Source organism: Gallinula chloropus, assembly GCF_964237585.1.
Source record: "Gallinula chloropus genome assembly, chromosome: 23".
Classification (NCBI taxonomy): domain Eukaryota; kingdom Metazoa; phylum Chordata; class Aves; order Gruiformes; family Rallidae; genus Gallinula; species Gallinula chloropus.
In genome coordinates, this window is record NC_140108.1 from 516381 (window position 1) to 529038 (window position 12658).

The 12658-nt window shown below is 46.8% G+C and overlaps 2 protein-coding genes across 2 annotated transcripts; both read right to left on the minus strand.

Moving 5' to 3' along the window:
• Window positions 1-4830: 4830 nt before the first annotated feature.
• On the minus strand, window positions 4831-7954 carry CFAP107 (cilia and flagella associated protein 107; the record flags this gene model as incomplete). The annotated part of the gene is made up of 4 exons (XM_084274465.1): window positions 4831-5069; window positions 5656-5833; window positions 6729-6842; window positions 7856-7954. 4 exons carry the CDS (start codon window positions 7952-7954, stop codon window positions 4831-4833), a joined length of 630 nt encoding a protein of 209 aa, XP_084130591.1.
• Window positions 7955-8584: 630 nt separating this feature from the next.
• Window positions 8585-12476, minus strand: LOC311200389 (arylacetamide deacetylase-like 4; the record flags this gene model as incomplete). The annotated part of the gene is made up of 4 exons (XM_084274608.1): window positions 8585-9359; window positions 10014-10077; window positions 10256-10472; window positions 12315-12476. 4 exons carry the CDS (start codon window positions 12474-12476, stop codon window positions 8585-8587), a joined length of 1218 nt encoding a protein of 405 aa, XP_084130734.1.
• Window positions 12477-12658: the final 182 nt, after the last annotated feature.

Genomic DNA, 12658 nt, shown 5'->3' on the forward strand with positions numbered 1-12658 from the left:
TTGGGCTCACAGGGTAAAAGAACGACTTCAGTGGGGGTGTTTTAAGATGATGCCTTCTAAGAGCTGCTGGATTCAGCTCAGCTCAACAAACCATAAGAAATTCATAAAGGGAAACAGTAGTTGCTGCTGGCAAGGGGATGTTTGCAGCACCGATAGGAGAAATAGGCCTTTGAACATACAGGCAGCTTTGCTGGGTTTACCTGTGCCTTGGGTAGCTGCCATCAGAGGAAGCTGCTTGATGCTTGGGGGAGCAGGGTGAGTCTGAATCCCAGTCCTGGTCTCCAGACGTTTTTGAAGGTGCTGCACAGAGACATCAGTGTGGGAGAGAGTGTGGGTTTGGAGGATGGGCCTTGGCAGCCGTTGTGTCCTGGTTAGGCAGCGCTCACGTTCAGACCAGTGGGGCTGTTGTACCAGTTAACTGACTTGGGTAGCTCTTTTTAAGCACCTTTCAAGGGGTATTTATAACTTTGAGAGAGGCTTTCTGCCCATGCCAACAACCTCTTGTCAACAGCCTGCTTCTCCCCAGCCCAAAACCCTGCCATTTAGTTTCTGTGACCACCCTCACTTTGCAGCTGGCACCCACGGACCCCAGTTACTGCAGAACTTGCCAGCCAGAATCAACGTCCCTTGTCTGAGTCTGAGATGCTCAGTCCAAAGAATCTCTCTTCTTGTTTATGCAGCTCATCTAGGCTGACATCGGTCTCCTTCAAGGCAAGAAATATGCTTGCTTTGAGAGATGTGCATCAATTCTAACTACCACTTGGTCTCTTTAATGTCACAGAAGTTCAACTACAAGGCTGATTTCATGCATTCAAGACTGTCTAGAATGTATTCATAACAAAGAGTAGCATCAAAGCATTTGCTCCATAAAAAATTGAAGAGACTGGTGCACTCCTGCTTTCCAGTCACCGGTGACCACAAGGCCCTGAGACTGAAAAAGGGTTTTTCAGAAACAAAATAGCTTGAATAAAGCTGACACATCAGCACAGTGTGGTCCTTTGCATGTTATAATGACTCTCAAGCGTTACAAATTGTTTGTTGTACATTAATGAATCATACTTTACAGCATCATCCCCCTCTACTCTGCCCTGGTCAGGCCCCACCTGGAGTGTTGTGTCCAGTTCTGGGCTCCCTGGGATAAAAAGGACAGGGATCTCCTGGAGAGAGTCCAGAGGGGCTACGGGGATGATGAAGGGCCTGGAGCATCTCCCCTGTGAGGAAAGGCTGAGTGAGCTGGGGCTGTTCAGCCTGGAGAGAAGCCTGAGAGGGGATCTGATCAGTGGTTATCAATATCTGAAGTGTGGGATAATGAGGGAATGGGCAGCCTCTTCTCAGTGTCTGTGGGGACAGGACAAGGGGCGATGGCTGCAAGTTGGAGCACAGGGAGTTCCACACCAATCTGGGGAAGAACTTTTCCCCAGTGAGGGTGAGGGAGCCCTGGGACAGGCTGCCCAGGGGATGTGGAGTCTCCATCTCTGGAGAGATTCCAGCCCTGTCTGGACACTGAGCTGTGTGACCTGTCCAAGGGACCCTGCTTTGGCAGGGGGTTGGACTCAATGAGCTCTGGAGCTCCCTTCCAACCCCTACAAGTCTGTGAATCTGTGATTCTGTGATGAGAGTGAACCAGAATAAACATTACCTATTAACTTTTCTGATAAAACTGTACTGCAGTTCCAAACTGGATCCCTATTTCAGAGGTCTCCAAGTTCAAGAGTGGTTTTTGCACCAGGTCTGTAGTTCAAGCTTCTTGACTGGCTTCTGTTTTCTTGACTGCTTTTCCTGTTTTCATCATTAACATCCCCTCTTCCTGAAAAGTGGACATCTTCATCGGTGGAACCCATCCTCTCTGGTGTAACTTTTCATTAGTCAGACACATTTTCTCTTTACTAGTAAATGGATTTCTGGGTTATTTCATATTTCTGAGCCATTGCAGATTTTTTAATGAGGAAACTTCAGATTTTCTCACCTCTTTCCCATGGCAGCTGTGAACATCTTAATTGTTCTTGAAGCACAGGCGAAAGGACCTCTCTTTCAGTGGGTTTATCTTGAAGAAAAGTCCTTGTAATTCCTGAAGATTCCACAGAGTTGGAAAATATCTTTGTGTTAGACACAACCAGGGTATTTATTATTAAATATCACAAGTTATTCAAGAGCATCATTTGTCTCAGCACGAATTGGTGTCTGTAGGTGGAGGTGTCCTACTTCAACGCGCTTCTCCCAAACGCAGCATCCTGCTTGGAGGAACGTGTGCACATGCCCACCTCTACCTGTTGGCAGCAAACCAGAGCTACAGGATCAGAACCTGGCATCCTGACCTAAAAATGGGCAGTGAGAAGATAGAAATGAGGTGCCCTTGGTGTACCCTGTGTTTGCAGCGTTGCTCTCAGCAGGGGCTGGACTTCATGGTTCGGGAGGGGGTCAGTCTGGAGTAATCTTTGTCAACTTCATCTTGTAAGGAGAAAAGCTTCATTACCAGTGCTGTTCCCACTGAAATTCTGTCTTGCAGAGTACTTGAGCAATGTGTTTGAGATAGAGGTACGTTCATTTGGGTTTTGTTACTGGCTGGTTGGTGTTTGCTTCAGCCTCCACTGAACTCCACCTGATCTGGGGATGGAGAAGCTGGAATCTCTCTGTCAGGAGTTCAGCTTGGGTCTTGAGTCCCCAGAAGAAGCAGGCTTGGTATCTGTGATGCACATTTAGTACTGCTGGCGTGAAAACAGCTAATCAGTTCAACAGCTCAGAGCAGATACTTTGCTTCACTGAGTATAGTTACCTGCAACTGGCGTGGCTCGTGGAGTTGTGCTGTCTTTTACTGAAGCAGCTCTCCATTAAAACACATTTCATCCCACCAGCCAGCGTGCTTTGTTTGGTTCCTTTGGGTGTTGCAGTTGTATATTTTACTTGAGAATGGCTCAGCAGTTGGAGAGATCAGACCTGTGCTTGGGGCCCTGCCCTGTCAGCGTTCAGATCTGGAATTAATGTTTTCATACAAATTTCATAGGTGGTACTCGTGCATCTCAGTAGTTCCCAGCACATCAAGCTGGTAGTTCCTTTCCATATATGAGCTTTGGGTTTAGAAGCACAGTAGATATCAACCATAAATGTTTCATTTCCTATAAATATTTAATAATTATGAATGATTGATGATCAGATTTTTAAGGAAACTGATTGGAGTTGCATGAGATGAAGGCTACCTGTGCATACTGTCTAAACTGTAATCCAAATATTACTCAGGCTTGTTGTGCTATTAAGATGTGAGTCTGCTTGGGATTTTCATTAAAAATATTAGCATGGGTGCTATTAACAAAGAGAAAACCCCACTTTTTGTAGTTGTCTTGGCAGTGAAGTTATCAGGATGGACTTGCTTGTGGGTAGGAGAATTGTTGTATCTGCTGGTGTTCATGCTGCTGGCAGGCAATGCCTCTGTTACCCATTAGTATAAAGAGGGTTTTTTTCCAGAGAATGTGTTTTTCTAACACAGCACTAATAGCTGCCTGTGTCTCTGTGGCTACTTTCACCTATTATACTTTCATTTTTTTCTAATTGCCTTTGATTTCCCTGGGGCTTTGAAGCCACAAAGAAAAAAAATCCAACCCCCACATAATGTTTTCCCTAATTATCAGGGCTCTGGCATCTCGAGATTTCATTCCCAACGCTGCTTTCTCATTGGTGACAGCAGCTGAGGGGCTGGGTGGTGAAGAGTCCTTTTGCCAATAGGTGCCACTGTTGCTCTACACAGAGAGTCTGAATCAGCAGCGTCCTTCAGTTCTAACTCCAACCTTGAGGAAGCCAACCTAAATCACAGAGACTAAAACGTTGCAGAGGGAAAACTCTGTACAGACCACGGCCAGAGGCTTGTCCGTGCCAAGAGTAAGGTATATGCTTTGTTGTGTGTCCAAAAATAGCTCTATTATCACTAATCTCAAGCAAAATTGATAAGGAGAGAAATATGCATTGAATTAATTCCAGATATATTTAATCTAAGCCTTTATCGTGCTGGAGGTTTATTGTTGAGTCTCTGTCTGATAGCAGCTGAGCCTTTGAAGTGTCTGCTCTGGAGTAACTGTGATTTAAGTGCAGAAGCAGCACATCAATGCACTTAAGAATGTGGATTTCTGTCAGCACTTTTAGGTAGGTGGTTCACGTGCTTTCCCAACTCAGTGTCAGGGTGGCCTGTCCAGCAGTGTATAGGCCACCTATTTCTTCTGAGTTTACTGTTTGGTAATGTAAGGTCAGCTAATTCCCTTTGCAGCTTATCTGCACTAAGTGCCATTCAGTATGTAAAGCCAAAGGCAATCAAGGTCTGCTTGCTTCCTGCTTCAGGAGAGACCTTGGTTCACCTTGTCCTTAGGCATGTGGCCGTTGCAGATGTTTGATTCATTCTTGGAGGTTTCAGACACATTATGGGATAACACAGGTTTTTTTCTGACTCTTTACACATAACAGGGTGTGTAATAATAATGTAAAAACCCCAAACTCAACCAAAACAACTGAGGACAAAGCAATTAAGAGATTTATATCCTTTTGTGTCCAGCCTCACTGGTGTTTTTTTCTCACCACAGCTGTTCCTTCCCTAGAAACCAACAGATGAAAATTTTGCTTGCAGTGATTTAATTCCTGCTGGAATATTCCCCACTGTGTGCAGGTCAGGGTGTAACCAGGCAGCTTGTTCCAACTAGTAGAGAGCCCTCTGCCTAGCTAACCTGATTCTCCTTCCCTCTGCATGGAACACACCACTCTTACGTACATGAGCAACAGGCTATATTAAGCAGTGCTTAGGATCACCCTAAGCAGTTTAGGCAGAGGCATCCCTTGCTGTTGGGTGTCTCATCAATACCAATGGCTGCAGGTATTTCTGACCCACTCCAAGTCCAGGAGTCTTTGGGGAAGGTGCCCCTGGTTGAAAGGGCAGTTGTAAGTTTGAGCTGGTTGTCTCAGCGGTCGAGTAGTGAAAGCAGAAATCAGGGGGCTTTCAAAGGAGACGGTGTAGACGCTGCTCATCACTCCAGCTTCTTTGGGGTGCCATTTCTTCTTCAGGTACTCAAGAAGCCCGTAGTTGGTGGGTGGTTCTGAGACAGGAAATAATTGTTAGAATTAAATTAGAAATGATAGAATTAAATTTTTGGTCAGGGCATTTTTACTCCACGTCGTAGATTAAGGACAAACCAGATCTTTTTATTCCCAGGGCATGTATATATCTACCCTCTGGCTGGAAGATATTGGTAGGAGAGCAGTAGCAGCATATGTGCAGGGAGTCCTGATTCTTCATAGCCTCTCTGGTAGATATTAAAGAAGCAGAGTGTGCGTGTCACTTAAATTCAGACACATCATAACACTCCAAGGATTCTCCTGCTAGTTGCACCTCAGAGCTCTCCTACTTTTCAGCATGTGTCTTAGCTTATTGCACAGGGGAGAGAAATCAGTTAATTGATACTGTCCTTCCCTGCTGCCTGTGGTGAGCAGGGATTGCTTTATGGGTCACATTCTCACTGTAGCAATCCAAAACATAAGCTACTCGCTGGGTAAGAGAGTAGCCAAAAGTCACCACAAGACCTGTTTTCAGGGTTAAAACAGGAGGAGGCTCCTGGCTCTAAGTCAGTACATTGATCACTGCACCATGTTCCATCAGATTGAATTCATAATGCCAAAAACTACCAAGGATGGGGAAATCTGATCTCTCAGGCGTCCAGGCAAGCTTGTGGCAATCCCAGCTGCGGAAGGGAGGCAGGGTGGGGTTGTAGCCGTGTCTGTTGTATTTATCTTCATACTCTGATACTAAATTTCGGCTTCTTGGCTCCTCGTGGTGGGTGAAGAAGAGCTGTAGTGGCAGACCCTGCAACGAGATGTTCATGAAGCCAGGCTGCCTGCGCAGAGCATCCCTGTGGCGTTGCACGGGACTGCACTCCCAGTGATACCATACCCTTTTACCTAGAATTTAATCCCTGAGAATAAGAGCATTGGCATTTCAAGTAAAGTAAATTTCCAGTTTAATTAAGCAACTACCTCTGGGTGACCTGAGACAGGTTAGTCTGATTTCAGCACATGCTTCAGAGTTCTGCAGATGCATTTAAGAAGGCTGCGAATGGAAAGCTGATTGTCTTGTGCTGCTGAGGTGTTTCACTGTGCACCAGCATGACACATCCTACCTTCCAACTGTCCTCAGGAGAGAATGAGAAGAATATTTAGGGTTGGAAGGGATGTTCTGCCAGAGGATATTCATGTGAAAAGTATTACTGTGAAGGATCTGGGACTCGTTTAAGTGCAGTTCATTCCTGTGAATCAGAGGTGTGCTGATGAAAATAATCCTCTTTTAACAGCAAGCTCATGTTATATAGCCCAGGGGATGGCCTGAAGACACAATACCTGGGCTGAGCTGGTAGCAGCACCCTGATTTTCTCTGTGTGCCCTGGATACCTTCTGAGGCAGAGACTGGGAAACAGCTGGAGAGTACCAAGGAGAGTACCAAGAAGGAGAGTACCAAGAAGGAGAGCACCAAGAAAGAGAGTACCAGGAAGTACATGCTGTTTGTCTGCCTCTGAAAGGCATCCTGCTTTAATCAACATACGAGGGAGCTCCAGATCCTGTAAACAGGCCACAGAGCTCCAGTGCCTTCTTTAATACATGTAGTTGTTTAAGGATATAAAGTATGATTTAAGTATTGCTCAAAGATCATCGCTGTCTGCAGGGTTGGTGCACACAGCCCTAGATTTGAAATTTCTTTTACTTACCTCATATTTTTCCATCATGATTCTCCTTAGTGTTTGGTCTGGTTTGTGATGTAGGAAGCAAACGAAGTCTGTGCTGTATATGCTGCTGTGGGGTTTCCAAGTGTCTCTTACAAACTAGAGAGATTCACAACACTCAGTATAGCTAAGTCAACCTGATAATTACAGCAGCTCTGATGAAATGCTGCTTTCTTCATCTGTGCATGTAAAAAGCACCTATTTGGAAAGAAGTTGGCGCTGTGTGCTTTCTCTCAGGCAGTGAAGTTGGTATAATCAGCCACCATAAAATTCTGGATTGTTTCCTTGGTGGAAATACAGGTACTGTAGCGCCCTTGAAAACTTATCTGTGGTTTGGTGTTAAATACTTGCCCCTGCCCTCTGAGCCAGCATCCGAAAAGGATGAGTAAACCCTGGGGGGTTTTTGTCCCTTTGCTCCTGCTTCTGTGCAGCAGATCGGTCTCTGCTGTATAGCCCAGCAAAAAAAAAACCCAGCTCTAAAGGAAGCAACTTTAGCAGAGTCAGGAGGATTTGCCCTAAAAGCTCCAATATTGAACCTAACTGGCGTGTCCTGACAAAGTGAAACGTCCAACAATAAAATTTTGCTCAGCTCTTCAGCGGGGCGTGGAATTGCTGGAGCAGCTCTGCTGGCAGCGCTGCTTTTGTTTAGACAAGCCAATGAAACCAATAGCCAAATTATTAAAGGTCTCTGACACAAATAATAATGAGGATTGATTTATGGAAGGGTTAATGAAGCCTCTCATATAATATAGGTATATGTTGTCTGTAATTAAGGTGTATAGCAGTCTGAAGTGATTGCCACACAAGGCACTACAGCGTTTTGGATTGCCTAATGTTCTGTCTGGGGTGAACCATGCAATATATATATATATATATATATAACCCATGCATGGGCATTGCTCCTCTCCTGGCTTAAAGAGAATGGCAGATCATTAACAAAACAAATATAGGCCCAGTAAGGACACAATGCTTCTCCTTCTCCCTGTCACTACTCCCCTGAGATGACCTGGACTCTAGCTAGTGACCTCCCCTAGCGACCTCTCCAGTGCGCTGCCTCCCCAGCACTGGTTCTGACCCGCTCTTGTCCCTGCTCTCACGCTTCCTGGTCTTACCCTTTGGCGGTCTTCCAGCCAGTTTCCAATGAGAACCTTATTAGAGTACTTGGGTTCAATTTTCCACCAATCATGCCCATCTCTTTGCGATGCAGTCATGTTTCTCTGTCTCAATGACACTGCCCTCCCTGGTTGTTGGAGCTGTCAGTTCTGTGGGTAAATAACTAGGGCAGAAAGGATCCCCACTTCAGCCTGCCTGTGTGCTGAGGAGCGTGGCTGGTGTGTGTGACTGCTGGGCCATGGAACTGTTTGTGTTTGCTATCCCCACGGTGACTGTTGTTCCAGCCAGGGAAACAATGGCTCCTAAGCCACTAAAGTCAGCTGGGCGTTTGCTGTAAGAGGTCAAACTCATGGCACAGAGTATGTCTCAAAACACGGTGATGTAAGTGACCTACCCCTCTACTGCAGCACACCACACAGCCACACACCACACAGTTGCTCTTCACAGACACACATTTTAAACAAGTGGGACAAGGAGGATGCCCGTTCAAAACAATGTTGTTCTTTATTGACACAGCTAAAGATAAGGGCTTGCAGCATGGTACAAGTTTGTGTAAGGTTTGCATATTCCATGTTCCAACTAGTAGCTGGAATGAGGTTCTGCTGAGCCTTGTTTATCATTGTTAATGACTGCCCTTGATAGACTATCCATCACTTGATATTAAATATCCTAAAAAGATATTTTCCTAAGTTGAGGCGTGAACAGACTCATGGAATCTAAGATGTTTACTATAAGCTTTTAAGGAAGTTAACAACGCTGTCCAGTCCCCTTTTCCCAGATGGAAACGAGAAACCACAATAATCAAATAAGCTTATGATTCCATGGAACCCATCCTCGAGGTGGTACCAGGTCACTCGAACCCCGTTGTCCTCCAGTCTCTTCTTGTACAGCAAGCCATCGTCCCTCAGCACATCATACTCGCAGGTCAAGATGAAAGTCTCAGGCAGCTGCTGAACAACAGCATCTTCAGCTAACAGGGGGCACAGGTTGGGCTCACAGAACCTTTTCACTGTCTCATAAACTTCAGCTATGAAATCAGTTGGCCTAAACGGCTTCACGCCTCTGACTTTAAATTTTTCAGGGATGTTATCTGGACTCACCCACTTCCTGTACTTAAGCCTCATATCTGGAGGAATATGAGAGCCCTCCAAGACCTCTTGCATGTGCAGTGCATGCCCATTTAGGTACTGCAAAGCAAAGAAAGCAGCACGTTCTCGGAATAACAGGGGGACGCCTCGATTCTGCTGGTAGGATGGTAGATTGAAGTCCAGCGCCTGAAGTCCTGGGTAGATCAGGATCTGAGCACGGAGTCTGGGGAGCTCTGATCTACCTACAAGGGTCTGGCTGACAGCAGCTGCTAGGTTGCCCCCAGCACTGTCCCCACAGACAATGACACAGGCAGGATCCACCCCATAGTGCTCGATACTCTTCAGAAAGTGTATGGTGGCACTCAGACAGTCCTCGTATGCAGCAGGGTACTTGTGCTCAGGAGCCAAACGATACCTGGTGCACAGAAAGAGAGAAGTATAAGAGAAGGGAATGTCATTAGTATTAGTCAAGACACAGTATCCTATGTTGTCTTCCAGTCCTATCATTTTGGGGTGGGATATTCCTCGCCTCCTAAGCAGGCACTCCTCAGTGATGGTGGATAACCTGTACACTGTCTATTCAATCCTGAGGGCTCAGAAAAGGAGGACTGTCTTCTGAGCAAGTCTTTGGACATTTCTTAGTCATGGTGAAAACTCTCTGGGTACTCTTGAGAAGATAATTTTGTGCCTCTGCTTCCCATGTATAAAATGCAAGTCACAGAGTATGATTATTCTCTCATTTTCTATGAATCACAGTTGTTTGGATCATCTTATTACATGTCCATATGTTCAGCACAAGTAAGGCTCTTTCACTTAAGTTTTGGATTGGCTTTTATAAATTCTTTGTTAGCATGTCAGCTATGTCCATTTGGGTCTTCTCTGTCTATCAGGGCATGAACAGTTAAGAGCTGTGAAATCTCTGTTACCACTATTTGTCTCTTTATGGACTTCACCAAATTCCATAGAAGTTTCTCTGCAAAAACAACCCGTGTCCAAAACCAGTGCAGCTCTGCTGTGACATCACAGCCACAACGACCTCCAAACAACAGAACTGGGTAGGGTCACTTACTGAACAGATACAACTACCGATTCACTTTCTCTGGATAAGTAGCGGCACACTTTTTCATAGGTATCTGAAAAAGAAATATTTTCATTAATTCTTTGCTATTTCCCTAATCTTTGAGATGTTGAGGGAATGTTCATTCCAGAAGGGCATGTATTTGCCCTCAGACATCCTCACAAACCACATGCTGAAACCCCTTCTTAATATTTCTTCCTACATCAATACAATTCCTCCAGAAAATTCCTTACCAAGACTTCCAAATACCCAGCCTCCTCCATGAAAGAAGATGATACCTCTCCTTCGCCCATCAGAGGTAGCTTTGGGCTGATAAACCCTCACGGGTACTTCGTTAAACTGCAGATCCTGGATAAAGAGCTTTGGATCCACTCCGAGTTTCCGTCCTTGTCGCACGTATCGGCCAAAAGTGAGTTGACTGCAAAGCCCAGTCTTCTCCAAAATCCTCCCCTGTTAAAAGAATTGAAGGGAAAGTCTTGAGTTAGCCAAGGTGTAAGTACTCTGCCTCATACTCACACTGTATTTGAGGGAAATTTTAAAGAAACACAAAGCTTATTAAAAAGAAAACCACAAAGCCAGTAAGTGGTAATCTGAAATACAAATACTCTGTAAGAAGATGCAAAAATAACAGCACAAGAAGTTAGAGTAACTATGGTGAGGACTGTTCACAGGGGAGGATAATGGCTGTGTGTCTTCCACTCTCTAAAAGGCTTCCTGGAGGCTAAGTACTGACAGGAGAGTTCCTTCTAAAAGGTTCTTTTTTAGTTCTTTCAGGTTTTGCCTTCAGATACTTGTGGGAAACCGCAAAGAAAAATAACTGCACAGAGTTCTTGATAGGAATGCCCAGTCCCAAGGAACTGAGAGGTCCCAGGACAGAGCCAGAAAACAGGATGTGTTTTACCAAAAAGGAGAACTTCTACCTTTTATCAGGCCATCTGGAATCCGAAGATCCAGGAAGAGTTAGGCCTCATATACAGTAGTTTGATTCAAGAAAAACAGTTTCCCCAAGTTCTCATATCCCACAGACTGTAAAAAATTGACTTCCATTACTGAAATCCATATCATTCTACTGTCACATCTGTAATTTTATATAGCCCCTCCAAATTTGCCATCCTGACATTCTAATTCTGGATATTGACCTGCACACCTTTGTGCTCATTCTTGCTTCACCTCTACAGGGTAACAATGATGAAATGTCATATAGAGATAAAGCAATAAAACCTTTAATAGTTCTTCATTGCACAAACAAATATGCCTGAATTAGACCATAAAACTCAGTGAATTAGCAAATCTTGATTGCTGAGTTGTGTTCTGCAAGCTGGCCACTGCTTTGTATTTGCACTACGGATTTACTGAGCAAAGTCAAGATGCTTCCTTTGCCAAAGCTCTTGCAGTGATCTTGTGGGCTAGACTATAAATCTGATGTAGGAAGGGAACAAACAAGAAGCTGGGGACCAAATTAATTCATGGAATCAAACAAATATACTATTACAGTTTGGTTACTGAACAAGATCCCAATTTTAAATGCTCAGTGAGAGTCTCTATCCACACTGCTGTTGTCACGTGCTAGCGGGATGCGGGAGCGCAGGGTAGGTTTGTCTGATTTCAAGAGGATGTAAATGGTGTCAAACAAGGTCTGTGTGAGAGCAGAGGCGATGGATGGGGTGGCTGAAGGGATGAAGGAGAAAGCTGAAGATTTCGAAACACCAAAAGATGCAGCAAGTGACAGCAGAAGAGTTTAGGAGAGCTCTAATGCTGTTTACGCAATGCTGTAAAAGGGAGTCCAGGGATTAAGTAAAGCAGCCCTAACCGGATTCTGCACCAGAAATGTCAGCCGTGGCAGGAGCCCTTGAAGGGCTGTAGTTTGTTCCTTGTGCAAGGTGACTTCGCCTGGAGCTGGGGACAGTTATCAGACAAAACACCGGCTCAGCTCTGCATTCGAGTATGAAATCAGCACGGCGGCTCGGCGGTGCCTGCTGCCGAGCCCTAGCACGCTACTTCTCAACCCGACATGGGGTTTGCCCCGGGCACGGCGAGCAGCGCCCCGGTGGCGGGGCCGCGACCACCGCAGGCGGGCGGCAGGCAGGGGCGTGCGGACCCTCGGCCGGGCTCCTTCCTTCCCTTGTTCTCGCCCCTCGGCGCAGCCCGGAGGCCGCCCCGACTTTCGTCCACCTTCGCCGCGGGGGACGACCCCGGCCCGGGCGGACCTGCCGAGACCCCGGTACCCTCCCCCGTCCCCGTGCCCCCCCATCCTCCCCCAAAAGGGGAACCGCGGCGGCGGGCGCGACTCACCAGGGCCGCCGTGCCCAGGAGGATGGCCAGGACCAGGCGCAGCTTGGCGGGCTGGTTCACGCCGGGCGGGATGTCGTAGCTGGGGAGGCCGAGAAGCACCGTGGCCAGCGCCAGCGCCGCCAAGGGCAGGAGCAGCAGCAGCAGCGCGGGCAGCAGCGCCATGGCCCGGCGGCGGCCCCGCGGGGCTCCCCGGCCCGCGGTGGGGCCCGGCAGCGGCCGCCCGCCCCCCTCCGCGCCGCGACCGCGGCCAGGGCCGGCGGCGTCACGGGGCGTTTGTGACAGCTCTGCAAAGCCGCCGCCGGGGTCATGGCGCGGGCGGCCAGCGAGCACCGGGGGGGAGGCCG